This window comes from Schistocerca americana, chromosome 2, assembly GCF_021461395.2.
Source record: "Schistocerca americana isolate TAMUIC-IGC-003095 chromosome 2, iqSchAmer2.1, whole genome shotgun sequence".
Lineage (NCBI taxonomy): Eukaryota > Metazoa > Arthropoda > Insecta > Orthoptera > Acrididae > Schistocerca > Schistocerca americana.
In genome coordinates this window covers 735,930,368-735,949,373 of record NC_060120.1, presented here as the reverse complement: position 1 = coordinate 735,949,373, position 19,006 = coordinate 735,930,368, and the positions used below count along the sequence as shown (strand labels likewise).

The following is a 19,006-nucleotide window of genomic DNA, read 5'->3' as shown; positions in this document are numbered from 1 at the left end:
TGTTTTCCTGACAAATTTTGGTACCTCAAAAAATATGTATGAACTTCTGTATTTCTCCCCTGTATGGGCAAAATCTGAAGTACCAACACCAACGTCTTTTGAAATGAATGGTTTTCAGATGGAGAAGGCAAGCCAAATGGTATTTGTGTTTCATTAAGACCATTGTTGTTATTTTATTTCAATAAAATGAAACACATTTGGTGACAAAAATACGCATTTCCTTGGACTCTCAAAACAGTTTTAAAATACCTTCACTGTTTCCAGAAATAACCTCAGAAAAAGTAGGCCTCTTGAAAAAAGTGTGTAAGGCAGGGAAGAGTTGTGTAAACCCACACTACAGGTGACTGCCAACAAAATGTTGGTTCTACTATGTTTGTTATTGTCGGCTATCACACACTGCGTTATGTCTGTTATTTTGGAGGTATTCTGAGATTTTTCTTTCGAGAATTATATGAGTACCCCAACTGCCACAATTTTCACCTTCTAATTGTCTATAATTTCAAACATATGAAGTGCCAAAACATACTATAAAAAATAAAATGCCTATAAAATGTACTTGTGGTGAGACAGTCACAATTCTGGAAATCCTTCGCCCACGGCCTCTGGCCTGCCAAGGAGCACCGCAGTTCTGGGTCCGTGGATAAATCACAAAAATCCACCGCATTACGCCACACACAGACAAACCCAGCCTGTGGACAGATTAGCGGGACTAGATCCTATTGGCAGGGCCTGCACTTTAGTGGGAAATGACGGGCTTCAGATCGGCAGGCCTGATCCATTAGATATATCTGCAGAAATGCCCCGTGGTCTTGGCCCGTCACAAAAATTGACTCGCGGGCCAGCTATTCATGTGTCACAGATACCATGTTGATGAAATGAGACCACAGTGTTTCACTCCATGCAACAGATAACTTGAACAAATACTCTGAGAGTCAATAATAATGAGGATAGACAGCAACTCACCGTAAAGATGATCGATGAGTCGCAGACAGACATGTAGAAAAGACAATCACACTCTCAGAACTAAATTTTCAGGCATAGCCTTTGTCAAAAAATGAGAGCACACACACATTCATACAATCACTCAGATACAACTCATGGACACGACTGTCGTCTTCACCCCCTGTGTCTACAATCTCTGGGAATCAGATCCAAACAAACCATTCCTCATGCCTCTCATCGGCAGCTTCTAGGCTAGTGGCAAGAAGTGGTGGCAGCACTGACTGCAAGCTGAGGGGAGTTGTAGGAAGAGAAGTGGCACACATACTCAGCTGCTCCCATCCAGCAATGATGCATGACACTTTAGTAAACGAACCACTGCATCTACCGAGACAAAAACAAGATTTTTGCCCCCCTTCCCAAATTTCACTGACATCTTTGAAATTCCCTTATTTCCAGAACTTGTAGCAACCCTGATTTTGTAGTCTTCACATATTGTGTTGGCATTGCATTATTAATAACCATGCACCATGTCTCAACATGAGATTTGCAATGACAGGGCATATATGAAAACAAGGGGGAAAAAAAATTCCCCATATTTCCCAGTTACAAAAACATTTTTTCCCCAGGTGAAAATACACTATACCCCATGTGAAAGTACTTTCTTCCCTTGTTAAAGTAACAATGTACTTATCAATCCTTTGACTGGTAAATGTTCTATACATCAGTGAACACCTTCCCAACACTTTAGGAAGCTAAACCCAGCAAAAAAACATAGCATTTTGAAAGATCTTTAATGTGAAGCAACACATACACTGCACATTTTCATATTACAAAAGTATAAGCAGAATGCCACCAAATATGGCACTGTAGCTTCTGAAACACTGAAATCGAAATTACACTACGCAATGTGCTTTGTCAGCCAATCATAGCTCACGTCACACTATCTCGCCAGCCAATGAAAGCAGATATTCAGAACACAAGACACATGATGATGTCAGTCACACAAACAGAGAAAGTTAATGGCTTAAATTAATATACACACAGTGTAGCTGAAAGAAAAGCTAAGCTGTCACACCAATAATATGGTCTTTTTTAGTGTGTGTCACTCTTTAAAATATATCAAACATAAATGTGCCAGTAAAATTTTAAATACTGGTATAAATGTCTTTCCTTCTGGGCCCAAAACTTTTCCAACTGGCTGGTTCTCAAAGTGTTGAACGAAAGTCAAATGTTCCACGATTTAAGAAATTCATACATTCTCACACATAACATAATTCACCTTGTGTAAAAGGTGATGTACTTTGAAAGTAACACTTCTGAAACCACCATTCACAGTATTTTCCCATTATCTGTTAGAAATATAAATAGTTGTGACAATGCTCACTGAAACCTGTTTGTTGTTACGAAGTATTTTTTAGCCTTCGTCCTAAAGTCTTTAACACATTTTGCTGTTGGCTAGTGAATGCACTCTTCTGATGTTGTAAACGGTGCTTTTTATTTTGGCATTATTCTCTCGTTTATGTTTTTTGCTTGGTATTATTCTGCAGTAGTAGGCTGAAGTAAAACTGCTACAGTATGAGTTCTTATCTGTCAAAATTACAAAAATTTACCTGAAAACTGAAACAATGAAAAATTCTGATTTTTCCTGGGTAACCTGGGGCATATACATTCTGAATAAAAGTGGTTGTCCAGGAATACATTCACAAGCTGTAAAGAAAATTTTCTGCTGCAAAATATTCATCAAATTTGACAATAGTAATGGACAACATGTCATAAACTAAGTTGTGATGGATGAAACTCCAATGATGCGGTGGAGGAAACCGGATACAGCGAAATCCTGCTTTTACACTTTTCCAGAATCTTTAAAAAATGCAGTAAAATGAAGAAAAATGGAAAAGTGGGAAATAGCATTTTAAACAGCAAATGTTACGTATAGGATCTCCTCTCTCATTTTCATACTTTATGTCGGATATACAATGGCAAGAGACTGCTATTTGTTGCTACTTACACTGCTGCTTTCTTTGATAATAATCAACAAGAAACAAATAATAGACTGCATATGATAGAAGATGTTCTGAACAAGAATTTAGCAAAAATTTTTCTCCGTTTGAAAATCTTTTCAGATGCCTCTTTAGTACATTACATTCTGCACAGAAATTAGAGTCATCTTAGATTTTAAAATCTAATCAGCTGCCGTGCTTCATTTCTGACTGTATCACTATACAGCATAAGAATAATACAAATATAAACATGACATGATACGTATATTCTTCCGTGTTTGCTGTTGTCTCACTCTAGTTTCGTAGTTTATTAGACAGACAGGATTTACATGAGATAGCAGCAAACACAAAAGAATACACGGCATAATGTTTACATTCTTCTACCTTTTCTTTTAATTTATTTACTGACGCAGAGATTTTGGCACTAGTATTTATCTTTGTGCCTGCAAAGCATGCCTGTGTAGCGCTACATATATTCTATGGCAAAAGTTAGTTGTGGCGGCACCTACCAACATTTTTCAGAATTTCCGTTTACTCTGCACTCGATTCTAAGCCGCAGGCAGTTTTTTGAATTACAAAAACCGGAAAAAAAAGTGCGGCTTAGATTCGAGTAAATACGGTAGTATTTGAAGCCACAAAATCCAATACCGGCAACACAATTGAGTGAAGAAGTTTCTATCAGCAAGGCAGAAATAGTAATGGTCACAACAACACAATTACTCAATATTATACTAAGTGCTGGTCAGAAAGCCAGTGTTTATAATGCTGACATCCCTGTAAGAATATAAACATCAGAATATTTTCTGTCTAATCTCATTTTCAAACAGGAATCATCATATCCAGAACAAGACAACCAACATTGAACATTTCGTTGCTCACCATGCAGATGCTATCTGCTGTAACCATGATGGTAGATTGCCTGTCATTATTACCAATGGATCTTGAAGCTGCCTGCTGGCTTTAGCAGCAATTTTACTGTTTATGAACTCCTGCAAAGCAGTAAGAAAAAGGGCATACATAAATATATATTAAATAGCTGCACTACAAGCAAAAAATCTGTTCAGTTTTAATAAACAGTAACAAATGTTTCATTAAACAAATGGCGTAGTAAATATGGATTTCATGGATATAATACAAACAGCAATTTAACAGCGTACCTGCTGAGTAACAATTGGTTGATATTCAACAGCCGTGTACAAGGTGCCCCAGTATCTGTTCAAAGCATGTAGTACCCTAAGCAGACACAAGACTTCAAGTGAAGCATCCTGCACTGTGACAGAATCAGGAAGACGTGACGTTAAAAATGGCACCAGTGGAGAGTTCAATGATGGAACAATGCCATCTGAAAATGAAACACGAATGTAATATTAGTGAACAACAACAAGAGTAGGTATCACAAAATCCTATCCAATAGCATCAGGTGTTTTCACCATAAGAGTTTGCATAACACTACTACTCAAAATCCTTATCATATTAAAAGGTAGTAGTAGTAGTAGTAGTAGTAGTAACAATAACAATACAGCACAGTTTCACTCACTGTAACAAGACTAATGTACGAACAATGTGGGGAAGGAAGATGATGTCGTGGTGGTGAGTGGAGAAGAAAGAAGGGGGAGGGGTGTGGAGCGGTAGGGTGGCAGTGGAGGACAGTTTGGAGAAGCGGGGAAAGGGTGAGTTGGAAGGCAGAAAAAATTGCTTTACTCTAGTCACCCAACAAAAGAAATTTCAAATCTTCTCTGTCCTGGTTAGATATGTAATTGCTGTATAAAGTAAAGCAGAGCATTAGACACATGAAACCTCTAGCTCTGTTGTGATCAGAGCAAACCTTTTGGTGGAAGTTACTAAGTGTCAAAGATCATAACTTAAGTTCCAGTTTTCAGGGTAGAATCATTTGAAGAAAGTCAGCCACTGAATGCAATCTCTGCAACACTTACTTATCCACAAAATGTCATTAAAAGCTTTCAGTAACAGTCACTTTAAGGTTTTAGCAACTGTTACAAGATACAAGGATTGTTCCTAATATTGCGAGTACAAAAAAGCAAGGTAGGAAGATTAGGATCTAACAACCCAATGGTGATTATATTACTAGAAATAGAGTAAAAGCTCAAAGAGCAAGGAAGGGAAAGGAAATTGAAAGAAATTGGAAATGTTCTTTTCAAAGGAATGATTCTGGTACTTTCAATGATCATTATGGTCATACCAGGGATACAAACCCTAGACCCTTAGGTGGTCAACTAAATATGACAACAGAATCACTGAAACTTTGTGGCAAATTAAAACTGTGTGCTGGACCAGACTTAAACCTGCAATTTTTGTTTTTCGCAAGCTTATGCTCTACCAGGCTGTGGGTAAGCCACGTCTCCACCATATCTTTTCTTCCAAGAGTGCTGGTCTGCTAGGTTTGCTGTGGAACTTCTGCGTATTTTGGAAGGTAGAGATGAGATACTGGTGAATGTAAAGCTATGAGAACGAGTCATGTTCAGTTAGATCATCAGTAGAGCACTTGCCCTCTAAACGCAAAGGGCTCTGGTTTGAGACACAGTCCGGCAAACTGTTTTAATCTGACAGAAGTTTCAAATCAGTGCACACATTGCTGCACAGTGAAAAATTTTTCTGGAACATAATTAGTACCTGGCAGCAACTTGACAATGAAGACCAATTATACGTACAAGAAAGTTGTCTGCAGAGCATGCATTAGGAACCCCAGTTTTCAAACAAACTGTTTCAAAGGCTCAGAGCAATTAGTGTGTAAGCCAAACATCCCATTGTGGGAGCCTCACTTTCCAAGTTGCCCATTTATGAAACCTATAATGTAATTGGATTAATACAAAAATCTACTCGCCAAGAGGCAACAGGGGAAAACACACAAAGGTATTGAAATTTGCAAGCTTTTGGAGTTATTGGCTCTTGCTTTTGGCAGAAGGGTTGAAGGTGAAGGAAGAGGAGTGAAGGGAAAGGATGGGTGAGGTTGAGGAAACAGGGAGAGTTCAGAAAAGTCACCCAGAAACCCGGGTCAGAGCAGACTTCCCAGACAGGATGAGAAGGAAAGACTGATGAAGACTGCACTGAAAGAGTGCAGTCCCCAACAATCAATATTTCCTTCTCATCCTGTCCTTTAAGTCTCCCCTGATCGGGGTTTTGGGCAACTTTTCCAAACTTTTCCCATTTCATCAGCCTCGCTGCTCATTTTCCTTCACCGTTCTTCCTTCCCCTTCAACTCTTCTGCCAGAAGGAAGAGTCACTGGCTTTGAAAACTTGCAAATTTCAATAACTTTGTGTGTGTTTTCTTCTGCCACTGTCTGGTGAATAGATTTTTTTTCTCTCCAATTACATTTATGAAACCTGTAGCATGTATGATGAAATAATGAATGAAAGAGGAAGCTCTTCACAACTGAATTCAGTTCAGTTGGAATTGAAAAGAGAGCTCGTTTGGCGGTTGGAGGAATGTTCTTACTGCCTAGAAGCAAGAGAGATTAAATACTCCAAAACCTGGGCCACTGTTCAGACATTTTGTTGGTTGATACTGCCTCTTGGGTCATTGTTCAAACGTTTTGTTGGTTGAGACTTCCTCTTGATTTACAATAATGCCTGTCCACATCAAACTGCTGTTACTCATCGATCCATTTTTTGCAATAGAATATGTCCCCTGTATGGAGTATCAAGTAAGATTTCTATATCAAGTAAGATTTCTAAAGCTGAATCTCAAAGAGCAAGCTTAAGTAAATGAACTACTGCCCTTCAGGTGCAACCAAAGTTCCTTCCAGATATCTGTATGGCTATTTCGTAGAAGCAAAACTGACTGAATTGAACCTCTTTATTCAATTTACTGACAGCAAGAGGTATTGCTATCTATAATGAGAACCAACTGCTGGTAACCAACCATACCCCCCATGAACAATTGTTATTGTTGAAGACATCTGCAGCATTTGCTACCTTTTTCATACATATCTTGTTTTCTTATTGTTTGATATGTAACTTCAGCTTCTGCCCTTTCCTGACAGCATGTTTTGGAAACTGCTGAATGCCCAATGCCTCAGTTGATAATTTTGTTCCATGTCCTTTCTGACAATATGTTTATGTACTCTACATTCTGACACTGTGGATGACATTCCAACAATGTAGTATGCTAACCACACCCTGTATTGTTAAAACACTAAGCAATACACAGGAAATACAAAGTACAGAAAGGTAGTCACTTGTGTTAGAAACATGTGATTTTATTCAGAGCACAGCAGGCCAGCACCACAAATGCAATGCACCTCCTTAACAGTGGCAGCGACTCCCAAAACAACTCATCTAGGATTTGCTATCACTGTAATGGAATTATTTACAAAAATACCTATCATTTATGTGCCTCATGAGATGTATGCTTTTACACAAAATATAGCTCCTCTAGACTTACAAGTCTACATTTTATCAGTGTTACTTGAAGGGTAAATGGACTACCCACATCATAAAGAGGCTCACAAAATCTGTTTTTATGATACATGAGAACTGAATGTGCACTAAATTCCTTTACTCCCCTTCAGACCTGGCAGCACAGAGACTTCTTTTCACATGTGTCTATTTCTCTCTTGAGTTTCTCCAAACCCTACCATGATACATACTGCTAATGCCAACAATAACTATAAAAATTATTTAAATACCATTCCAAAGGCTGTCTCCCTTGCGACTGCGAGAATTGGCTTTTGTGCTGGTACCCTTGCCTTTACGACCAGAACTGGTCAAACTGGGTTTCACAGTTACTGCTGCATCCTCTTCTGGAACAGGCCTGTGAACAGAATGGTTGTAAACCACCACAATGTAGATAAAAAAAATGAGATAACTTGAGTACATAAAATACGTCATTCTGTAATAATCAGTCAACTGAAATGATGTGGCAAAGGTGGGGTTGGTGAAAGTACCGTATTTACTCGAATCTAAGCCGCACTCGAATCTAAGCCGCACCTGAAAAATGAAATCAAGGAAAAAAATTTTTCCCGAATCTAAGCCGCACCTGAAATTTGAGACTCGAAATTCAAGGGGAGAGAAAAGTTTTAGGTCGCACCTCCAAATCGAAACAAAGTTCATCTAGTTGTAATATGAGACACAATTTAGGTCGAATGAATGACGATACAGCTGCAGTAGTTTGGTTCGAGTCTTAAGCTTAGCAGTTACGGTTTACCAGGTAGCCATTGCTACGCGTCACGCGCTCCGTCCGTATTTATACGGATATCCTTCCTTTTTCACGTGCTTCGTCTGGTTTGAATTGATTGCTTATTTTTCTTTGATCTGATAAGTGCCGTTCTCTTTGTTATAGGTGTTAACGTCACTCCAAGCTGAAAATGCATTACTGCACTGTGTCATGCATTGTTTGTCGCATTCTGATAGTGCGTGTTTACGGCCTGTCGCCGCTCGCGGCGTGGCTTGCTTTTGTGCGCGCTACTGCCGCTTACAAATAAAAAATAGAGAGGAGTCGTCTCATTAGCGAAACATTTGTTGTTACTTACACTACTGCTTTCTTTGATAATGATCAACAAGAACCAAACAACAGACTGCGTATGATAGATGATGTTCTGAACGAAATTTTAGCGAAAATTTTTCTCCGTTCCAAAATCTTTTCAGGCGCCTCTGTAGTTCATTACATTCTGCACAGAAATTAGAGTCATCTTAGATTTAAAAATCTAGTCAGTTGCCGTGCTTCATTTCTGACTGTGTCACTATCAGGCATAGGAATAATACGAATATAAACATGACATGATATGTATATTCTTCCGCGTTTGCTGTTGTCTCACTCTAGTTTCGTAGTTTATTAGGCAGACAGGATTTAAATGAGATAGTAGCAAACACGAAACAATACATGGCAAAATGTTTATATTCGTATTAATCTTGTGGCGAATAGAATACTACATGTGATTCACAATTCATAAAAGCTCCTATTAGCAACCATCTCTTCTCACAGGTAGGAAAAAATTCAGAACGTAGAGTTGGCCATTTTGACAAACATCCCAAACAGTCTTGCCAGTCGCCAGTCGGATTTTCGTAGTACATTGAAATGCTGCTACATTCGAAGATCAACAATACAGAATTTGTATTTACTTCGTTGGATAATGTACCAAAATGCAGTGGTCGAAACTCTGGGCGGAGGAAAAAGGCTCGTCTTCCACTTTTTTTTTTTAATTTATTTACTGACGCAGAGATTTTGGTGCCAGTATTTATCTTTGTGCCTACAAAGCATGCCTGTGTGGCGCTACATATATTCGACGGCAGAAGTTAGTTGTGGCGGCACCCACCAACATTTTTCAGAACTCCCGCTTGCTTTGCACTCGATTCTAAGCCGCAGGCGGTTTTTTTGATTACAGAAACCGGAAAAAAAGTGCGGCTTAGATTCGAGTAAATACGGTAATTGTGACCACACTAACTAAGCAATAAATCATTTAATTATTTCCCATAAACAATATTTGTATGGTGGAGGTGTAAACTTTAATTTTTAACCACTCTCTCTCTTTCATGGTCCCTCATCATGTGCCACTAGGCTGTACTGTGCCTTTATCCCCTAACCTCATCTCCCCCCCCCCCCCCTTCCACTTCCCCATTTCTTCTAAGATGCATCAATTGTAATCACTACAGTACTAGAGTCTAAATGCGTGCAACAGCCCCTGTCACTGAAACGTTTATTTTATGTTAGTCATGATAAATGCTACTGGAGCAAACTGTATCATGTTATGAGTTACATCTCATTTTTATTGTTAAACCATTTGCTGCTGCCATCCATATTTTTTTTTTATGAATTTATATTGTGAGTGTCTCATGCTGCAAAGTAATTCCCATTGTCAAGTGTTGTTTTATTTTTATTACATGTGATCATTATAATATTACTCTGTCTGCCAGAATTTTGAATGTACTGTTACATAGAAACATACACACATCAATCATCACTCTTGCAGTTCACCTGAGCATGTCATGAACAGAAATTAAACAAACCAAACACAGAGATAATGTACATGAAATATTATACCGTAAGGAAACAGCATGTAATTACACCAATTTTAAGTTTCTGGCTATCTGAAAAGAAATCCTGGGAGTCATGGTGACAGTTCTCAACTGCCCCATTTCAGGTATTACTTGAGCAACTTCTCATCTGTCAAAATCAGAGTTTGGCGACTATTCTTTCATTGAGACTAAGACAGCCATGGTGTGTGTGTTCTTTCCTTTTAAACTTAAAAATCAACTGCATATGTGCAATTTAGCATATCCGAGTTTATATAGAACACAATACTCAAAATTGCTCAAGTTTCTGGAACAACACAGCAGCTCACAAACAGAGGCAGCCATTACATTCAAAACGATACATGAAATAAGAGATAAAGTAGACATATTACATTGGTAATGGTTTCCTGGAATGTTTCATATGGGAGACAAATTAAACAAATTTGGAGGATTATTTACATCAGAAAACGAGTGGTAGCTCTAAATCTAATGAACTACTTTCACTTGTGCGTGTTTCTGTGTACCATCCTACTGTTTCTGGTGAGCAGGTCCCTTTTTTATTATTTTATTTTATTTATTTATTTATTTATTTATTTTTCAAGAATCTAAGTAAGTTTGGTAACTGTCAAATATCAGGAGGCACCTATTTGACCCACTGAAGCATTTAACACACACACACACACAGAGAGTGTGTGTGTGTGTGTGTGTGTGTGTGTTGCTATGACATGCTTTTCACACTATGACTTTGATCTACTCATTCAGACTATCGTAAACATGAACTGCGATTCTTATTTTGACATTCTTAATGACCAATTGTTGGTTGCTGCTGCTTCTACTTTTTCGTGATATGCAGTAGAAGCTCCACATTGCAAGATGACAAGAGTCATGATCACAGGCCTGCACATACTTCATACCTCAACTGGCTTGCTAAATTAACTGCTTGTACTCCTACAGAAAATACCGGGTGATCAAAAAGTCAGTACAAATTTGCAAACTCATTAAACCGCGGAATAATGTAGATAGAGGGGTAAAAATTGACACACATGCTTGGAATGACATGGGGTTTTATTAGCGGAAAAAAAAGAGGTTCACAAAATGTCCGACAGATGGCACTGGACAGCAAAATGTCAGTGACTGCGCATGACAATCGTGTATAAAAGGAACTGTAATGAGAGAGAGAATCAGATGCACCAGCAGTTGCAGCATGTTGATGTTACCTGAAAAGGCACTTTTAGTGAAGCTGTATTATCAGAATGAGGAATGTGATAGTTCAGCGTTACAATCCTATCGCCATAGGAAGGGGAATCAAACGGGTAAAGGTCCGTGGACAAATGCAGCTGTGGCGAGAATGAGTTTGAAGTTCGAAGCCACGGGTTGTTTAGACGATAGACCCCGTAATGGCCAACCGAGCACAAGGCGTAATGCTGCCGAGACAGTTCAGGACGAAATGGAGACTGTAGCTGGTTTGTCTATGCACGGGAAGTCAGTGCTCGTGCAGTCGCACGTTGCACCAGCATTCTACACACTACTGTTTGTGTTGGATTTTGTACGGATAGCATCGGAGGGTACGCCTAAGTGCCGTCGGCATCACAAACTGTTACCTGGCAATTTAGTGAAGCGGAGGGCATTTGGGGTGTGGGCGTTTCAAAAGATGGTGGAAGATGACAATTGTTTGAGTAACGTGTTGTGGATAGACGATGCTCATTTCACACTCCGAGGGTCTATCAACGCTCACAGCTGCAGAATTTGGGCTACCGAAAATCCTAGAACTGTCGTGGAAACTCCATTGCATGACGAGAAAGTCACAGTATGGGTTGTGGATTTACCACATCTACCATTATGGGCCTTTTTTCTTCGAGGAAATGCGTGATTCTGGTTTTGTAACTGCTACCATGATGGGTGAGAGGTACGCTGATATGTTACAGAATCGCTTCACCCCCAGCCTGGATGATAAACACTTGCTGGAACGTACGATGTTTATGCAGGATGGCGCTCCACCCCATATTGCTAGACGCATGAAACATCTCTTGTACGCGTCATTTGGGGGTGATCATGTGCTCAGCTGCCACTTTCGTCACGCTTGGCCTCCCAGGTCCGCAGACCCCAGTCTGTGCGATTATTGGCTCTGGGGTTACCGGAAGTCGCAAGTGTACCGTGATCGGCCGACATCTCTAGGGATGCTGAAAGACAACATCTGACGCCAATGCCTCACCATAACTCTGGACATGCTTTACAGTGCTGTTCACATTATTCCTCGACTACAGCTATTGTTGAGGGATGATGGTGGATATATTGAGCATTTCCTGTAAAGAACATTATCTTTGCTTTGTCTTACTTTGTTATGCTAATTATTGCTATTCTGATCAGATGAAGCGTCATCTGTTGGACATTTTTTGAACTTTTGTAATTTTTTTTGTTCTAATAAAACGCCATGCCATTCCAAGCAAGTGTGTCAATTTGTACCTCTCAATCTACATTATTCCGTGATTTATTCAGTTTTCAAATTTGTACTGACTTTTTGATCACCTGGTATCTGCAACTATTTGGTACAAGGGGCGAATCAACATCTTTCTTAACAGAAGGAGGTGATTATCAAGACTTGAGGTGATGGTACGTGGTACTAGCATATCGTCTGCTGGGGTGAAAGTCTTTTCTGGTGTGCTTACAGTCACCAATTTCCTATGATAATACTACTGTCCTTCGATATTACCAATGTTCCTGTTTTCTAAAAAAAAAGGTAACAGGAAACACAAATATAATCCTAAGACCAAAAACAACAACTAGATATACTTACAGGGTTAAAACCAGTACAAAAAGGTGTCAAATACACAGATAAACACTTATTCATCAACCTGCCAGAGCTACAGCATCCAACATGACAGCTGTTATGCACTAGTGCTGAAAAGTGAAGTGTATCTCTACATCTACATCTGCATGATTACTCTGCTATTCACAATGAAGTGCCTGGCAGAGGGTACAATGAACCCCCTTCAAGCTGCCTCTCCACTGTTCCACTCTCTAACGGCGTGCAGGAAAAACAAGCACTTAAATTTTTCTGTGCGAGCCCTAAGTAGGTGTGTGCCAATAGAATGTTTTCGAAACTGGAGGAGAAAACTGGTGATTGAAATTTCATGAGAAGATCCTCTCACAACAAAAAAACGCCTTTGTTTTAATGATTGCCACTCCAAATTCATGTATCATGTCTGTGGTACTAATCAGCAGCCCTTCTTTGTACTTTCTCAATGACATCCGTCAGTCCCACCTGATGCGGTTCCCACACCACACAGCAATACTCTAGAATAGGGCGGACAAGTGTGGTGTAAGCAGTCTCTTTGGTAGACCTGATTCACCTTCTAAGTGTTCTGCCAATGAATCGCAGTCTTTGGTTGGCTCTACCCACAACATTATCTATGTGATCGTTCCAATTTAGGGTATTTGTAATTGTAATCCCTAAGTATTTAGTTGAATTTACAGCCTTCAGATTTGTGTGACTTATCGCGTTATCGAAATTTAGCGGATTTCTTTTAGTACTCATGTGAATAATTTTACACTTTTCTTTATTCAGGGTCAATTGCTACTTTTCGCACCATACAGATATCTTGTCTAAATCATTTTGCAGTTTGTTTTGGTCATCTGATGACTTTACAAGACGGTAAATGACAGCATCATCTGCAAACAATCTAAGACGACTACTCAGATTGTCTCCTATGTCATTAATATAGATCAGGAACAATAGAGGACCCGTAACACTTCCTTGGGGAATACCGGATATTATTTCTGTTTCACTCTATGATTTTCTGTCTATTACTACGAACTGTGACCTTTCTGACAGGAAATCACGAATCCAGTTGCACAACTGAGCCAATATTCCATAGGCATGCAGTTTGGTTAGAAGACTGCTTGTAAGCAACAGTGTCTAAAGCCTTCTAGAAATCTAAAAATATGAAATCAATTTGACATCCCCTGTCGATAGCACTCATTACTTCACGAGTATAAAGAGCTAGTTGTGTTTTGCTGGAACGATATTATTCGAATCTGTGCCGATTACGTGTCAATAAATCGTTTTCTTCGAGGTACTTCATAATGTTCGAATACAGTATATCTTCCAAAACCCTACTGCAAACTGACGTTAGTGATATGGGCCTGTAACTCAATAGATTACTCCTACTTCCCTTTTAGGGTATTTGTGTGACTTGAGCAATTTTCTAGTCTTTAGATATGGATCTTTCTGTGAGTGAGCAGTTGTATATAATTGCTAAATATGGAGCTATTGTATCAGCGTACTCTGAGAGGACCTGACTGGTATACAATCTGGACCAGAAGCCTTGATTTTATTAAGTGATTTAAGCTGCTTTACGAGACCTAGGATATCTATTTCTGTGTTTCTCATCTTGGCAGTTGTTCTTGATTGGAATTCAGGAATATTTACTTCATCTTCTTTGGTGAAGGAGTTTCGAAAAATCATGTTTAATAACTCGGCTTTAGTGGCACTGTCATCAGTGACTTCACCGTTATCACAAAGTGAAGGTATTGATTGAGTCTTGCCACTGGGGTGCTTTATATATGACCAGAATCTCTCTGGGTTTTCTGCCAGATTTCGAGACAGAGTTTCGTTGTGAAAATTACTGAAAGCATCTCTCATTGAAGTAGGCACTATATTTCAAATATCTGCAAAACTTTGCCAGTCTTGGCGATTTTGCGTTCTTTTAAATTTGGCATGCTTTATTCGCTGCTTCTGCAACAGCAATCTGACCCATTTTGTGAATCATGAAGGATCAGTACCACCACTAATTAATTTATGTGGTACATACCTCTCAATTGCTGTCGATCCTATCTATTTGAAACCACTCCACAACTTTTCTACACTTACATGATCAGATCAGAAGGAATGAAGACTCTCTTAAAAAGGCGTTAAGAGCATTTTTATCAGCTTTTTTAAATAGATATACTTTGCGTTCTTTTTGGTAGTTGTAGGAGTTATGGTATTCAGCCTAGCAGCTACTGTCTTGTGGTCGCTAATCCCTATATTCGTCACGATACTCACCATTTGTCCCGGATTATTTGTTGCTAAGAGGTCGAGTATGCTTTTGCAACCATTTACGTTTCGAGTGGGCTCATGAATTAATTGTTCAAAATAATTTTCTGAGAAAGCATTCAGTACAATTTCGGATGACGTTTTACATCTGCCGCCGACTTTAAACGTATACTTTTTCCAGCATATCAAGGGTAGATTAAAGTCATCACTGACTATAATTGTATGAGTGGGATACCTATTTGAAATGAGACTCAACTTTTCTTTGAACTGTTCAGCAACTATATCTTCTTAGTCGGGGGATTGGTAAAATGACCCACTTAACAGTTTAGTTCGATTATCAAGTATAACCTCTACCCATACTATTTCGCAGGAACTATCTACTTGAATTTCACTACGAGGCAAACTACTTCTGACAGCAATAAATACTCTACCACCAATTGTGTTTAATCTATCCTTTCTGAACACTGTTAGATCTTTAGAGTCTTTTTTTTTTTGGAAAACATGATTTATGTAACAGTTATGATGGACTGCTCAAACAGAGATGTTTAATTTGATCCAATTGTAAGACATTTCAGTCTGAAGGACAGAAATAAAGTTGAACTTTTTAAATTTCGATGCTGTGTCAGGCAAGAACTTGCTCAAATTTTGACTCTGTATCTTTTTCATTTTGTGAGAAAATGAAAACTTCAAGAATACTTGGTTCGTTATACTACTGATAACACCAACAGTAATTTAGGTCATGTGAAGAGAAATGGGACGGAAACTGTGTTCAGAAAATACAATGTAATTTAGATAGACCTATTTCAGGAAATAGTTTTTCAGCCCATATTGTACACAAATCAGTTCAGAAAGAAATGTCTAGTGAAAAATACAACTATATAATCAAAGTTTAACATTTATATAAACTGTTTAAACTTTTAAGTAATTTCAAAAAATGTCCTGGGTTGGATAGTAAGCCTAAGCACAGAGTGTGCGATTAGTACTGCAACTGGCCAGGTAGAACGTTACCACTGTTTTTGTACGTCTGTTCAAAAAGCTTTATATTTGAATTGTTTCTTGAAGAAACAATGTTATGCAACATTACAGTTTCTGCTTCTTTTACGAAGTTCAGGTGGTGGTGGTCTTCAGTCCATCTCTGCCCAAACTCTGTGTCTTTGAATACGTCTGCTTGTGTCTGTACAGGGTTATTACAAATGATTGAAGCGATTTCACAGCTCTACAATAACTTTATTATTTGAGATTTTTCACAATGCTTTGCACACACATACAAAAACTCAAAAAGTGTTTTTAGGCATTCACAAATGTTTGATATGTGCCCCTTTAGTGATTCGGCAGACATCAAGCCGATAATCAAGTTCCTCCCACACTCGGCGCAGCATGTCCCCATCAATGAGTTTGAAAGCATCGTTGATGCAAGCTCGCAGTTCTGGCACGTTTCTTGGTAGAGGAGGTTTAAACACTGAATCTTTCACATAACCCCACAGAAAGAAATCGCATGGGGTTAAGTCGGGAGAGCGTGGAGGCCATGACATGAATTGCTGATCACGATCTCCACCACGACCAATCCATCTGTTTTCCAATCTCCTGTTTAAGAAATGCCGAACATCATGATGGAAGTGCAGTGGAGCACCATCCAGTTGAAACATGAAGTCAGCACTGTCGGTCTCCAGTTGTGGCATGAGCCAATTTTCCAGCATGTCCAGATACACGTGTCCTGTAACGTTTTTTTCGCAGAAGAAAAAGGGGCCGTAATCTTTAAACCGTGAGATTGCACAAAACACGTTAACTTTTGGTGAATTGGGAATTTGCTGCACGAATGCGTGAGGATTCTCTACCACCCAGATTCGCACATTGTGTCTGTTCACTTCACCATTAAGAAAAAAAGTTGCTTCATCACTGAAAACAAGTATCGCATTGAACGCATCCCCTTCCATGAGCTGTTGAAACCGCGCCGAAAATTCAAAGCGTTTGACTTTGTCATCGGGTGTCAGGGCTTGTAGCAATTGTAAACGGTAAGGCTTCTGCTTTAGCCTTTTCCGTAAGATTTCCCAAACCGTCGGCTGTGATACGTTTAGCTCCATGCTTGCTTTATTCGTCGACTTCCGCGGGCTACGCGTGAAACTTGCCCGCACGCGTTCAACCGTTTCTTCGTTCACTGCAGGCCGACCCGTTGATTTTCCCTTACAGAGGCATCCAGAAGCTTTAAACTGAGCATACCATCGCCGAATGGAGTTAGCAGTTGGTGGATCTTTGTTTAACTTCGTCCTGAAGTGTCGTTGCACTGTTATGACTAACTGATGTGAGTGCATTTCAAGCACGACATACACTTTCTCGGCTCCTGTCGCCATTTTGTCTCACTGCGCTCTCGAGCGCTCTGGCGGCAGAAACCTGAAGTGCGGCTTCAGCCGAACAAAACTTTATGAGTTTTTCTACGTATCTGTAGTGTGTCGTGACCATATGTCAATGAATGGAGCTACAGTGAATTTATGAAATCGCTTCAGTCATTTGTAATAGCCCTGTGTGTGTGTGTGTGTGTGTGTGTGTGTGTGTGTGTGTGTGTGTGTGTGCGCGAGAGAGAGAGAGAGAGAGAGAGAGAGAGAGAGAGAGAGAGAGAGAGAGAGAGAGAGTATACCCTTCCTTTTTTCCCCCTAAGGTAAGTCTTTCTGCTCCCGGGATTGGGATGACTTCTTACCCTCCCCCTTAAAACCCACATCCTTTCATCTTTCCCTCTTCTTCCCTCTTTCCTGACGAAGCAACCGTTGGTTGCAAAAGCTAGAATTTTGTGTGTATGTTTGTGTTTGTTTGTGTGTATCGACCTGCCAGCGCTTTCGTTTGGTAAGTCACATCATCTTTGTTTTTAGATATATAATGTTAGTACGAATTACAACAAAGGAAAAATAGTAATGTCATCACTTACTTGTAATAAATAGTGTGTGTCTGAACCCACACACCCGAGTTGCCAAGTGGAGCTTCATTGTCTGTGTCAGTCTCTGACTGATCATTTCCAACTGAACTAAATTGCCTAACAGCTTGATACACAGTCATGTTATATGGTAAAACCTGATCTCCAATCATGAATTGCAAACGATGCCTCGCACTACCTTGGCTAATGACGACAGCAGCCTGAAATTTGACAGGAAGTAACATTTTATTACCAGAGTGAATACAATCTAGGAAAAAAAAATGCAATTATATTTGCAAAGATTATCTTTACAAATAGAGATGGGAAACAGGATTCATTAACACATTTACAGTCAAGATGAGAAGACATGGAAGCCATTACTAGATAAGACATTTAGTTTCAACGTGAACTGTGAAAACACATACAGGAGTCTAATGCACGGAAAACAATTTTAAAAGAACAAATACATTCATGTTTTAGTTTGTTCACACCTCTTTATAAATTTTACTTTTATGTGAATCTAAAGTACTTGTGAAATAAGTCACTCAACAAAAACTCAAGTTCTCTCTTGCCTATGTCCAACAAACCAGAAGAGTGAAGAGGTAGGAAATTCTGCACAATCCTTTTTTTCACCTGATAAATGGAGCCCCGTATCTTACCACTTTTCCACCACTCTCCCTTACACTGAATGCCCATTAAAACTGTTTAGTTACTATTTCCTGGTCTGCCACTCCCCACATCACACTGCTTTACTAGGCATGGACTTATTGGGAGGTAGTATGACAGTCTTTCCTCCGACCTTTGAACTGACTGGCTCCATTATTTACATGAGGGCCTATTGTTTTATATAGACTCTGAACAATGGTGCAACTTTGGAAATGTTCTTAATACAAATCATTGCCGTATGGGAAAGACGTGATAAGTGACAAAAAATCATGGACATGACCGAGGATTGAACCCCCACAATTGGATTAACATTTTGCAAATATCTGACAAATAACAAAATTTCAGTTATGCAATACCCACCTGTGCTGAGTATTTTTATTATAGTTTAGTTAATTATTGTTGCTATGTTTCTGGAGAAAATAGCCACGGTAAAAAACTGCAGAAAGAACTGTTACAGCTTAGAAGTTTAGCGTAGCTCATACCAATTTCAAA

The 19,006-nt window shown here is 39.2% G+C and overlaps 1 protein-coding gene across 4 annotated transcripts in view; it reads right to left on the bottom strand.

Moving 5' to 3' along the window:
- The window catches only part of LOC124594785 (E3 ubiquitin-protein ligase TRIP12), a 232,545-nt gene that overhangs the window by 29,756 nt on the left and 183,783 nt on the right, over window positions 1-19,006 (bottom strand). For all 4 annotated transcript variants that reach the window (XM_047133192.1, XM_047133195.1, XM_047133193.1 and 1 more), the window contains exons 25-28: window positions 17,864-18,069; window positions 7,589-7,713; window positions 4,100-4,284; window positions 3,822-3,931 (exon numbers count right to left, since the gene is read on the bottom strand). In XM_047133192.1, the coding sequence (XP_046989148.1) occupies window positions 3,822-3,931; window positions 4,100-4,284; window positions 7,589-7,713; window positions 17,864-18,069 (626 nt within the window). The remainder of the gene's footprint in view (window positions 1-3,821; window positions 3,932-4,099; window positions 4,285-7,588; window positions 7,714-17,863; window positions 18,070-19,006) is intronic.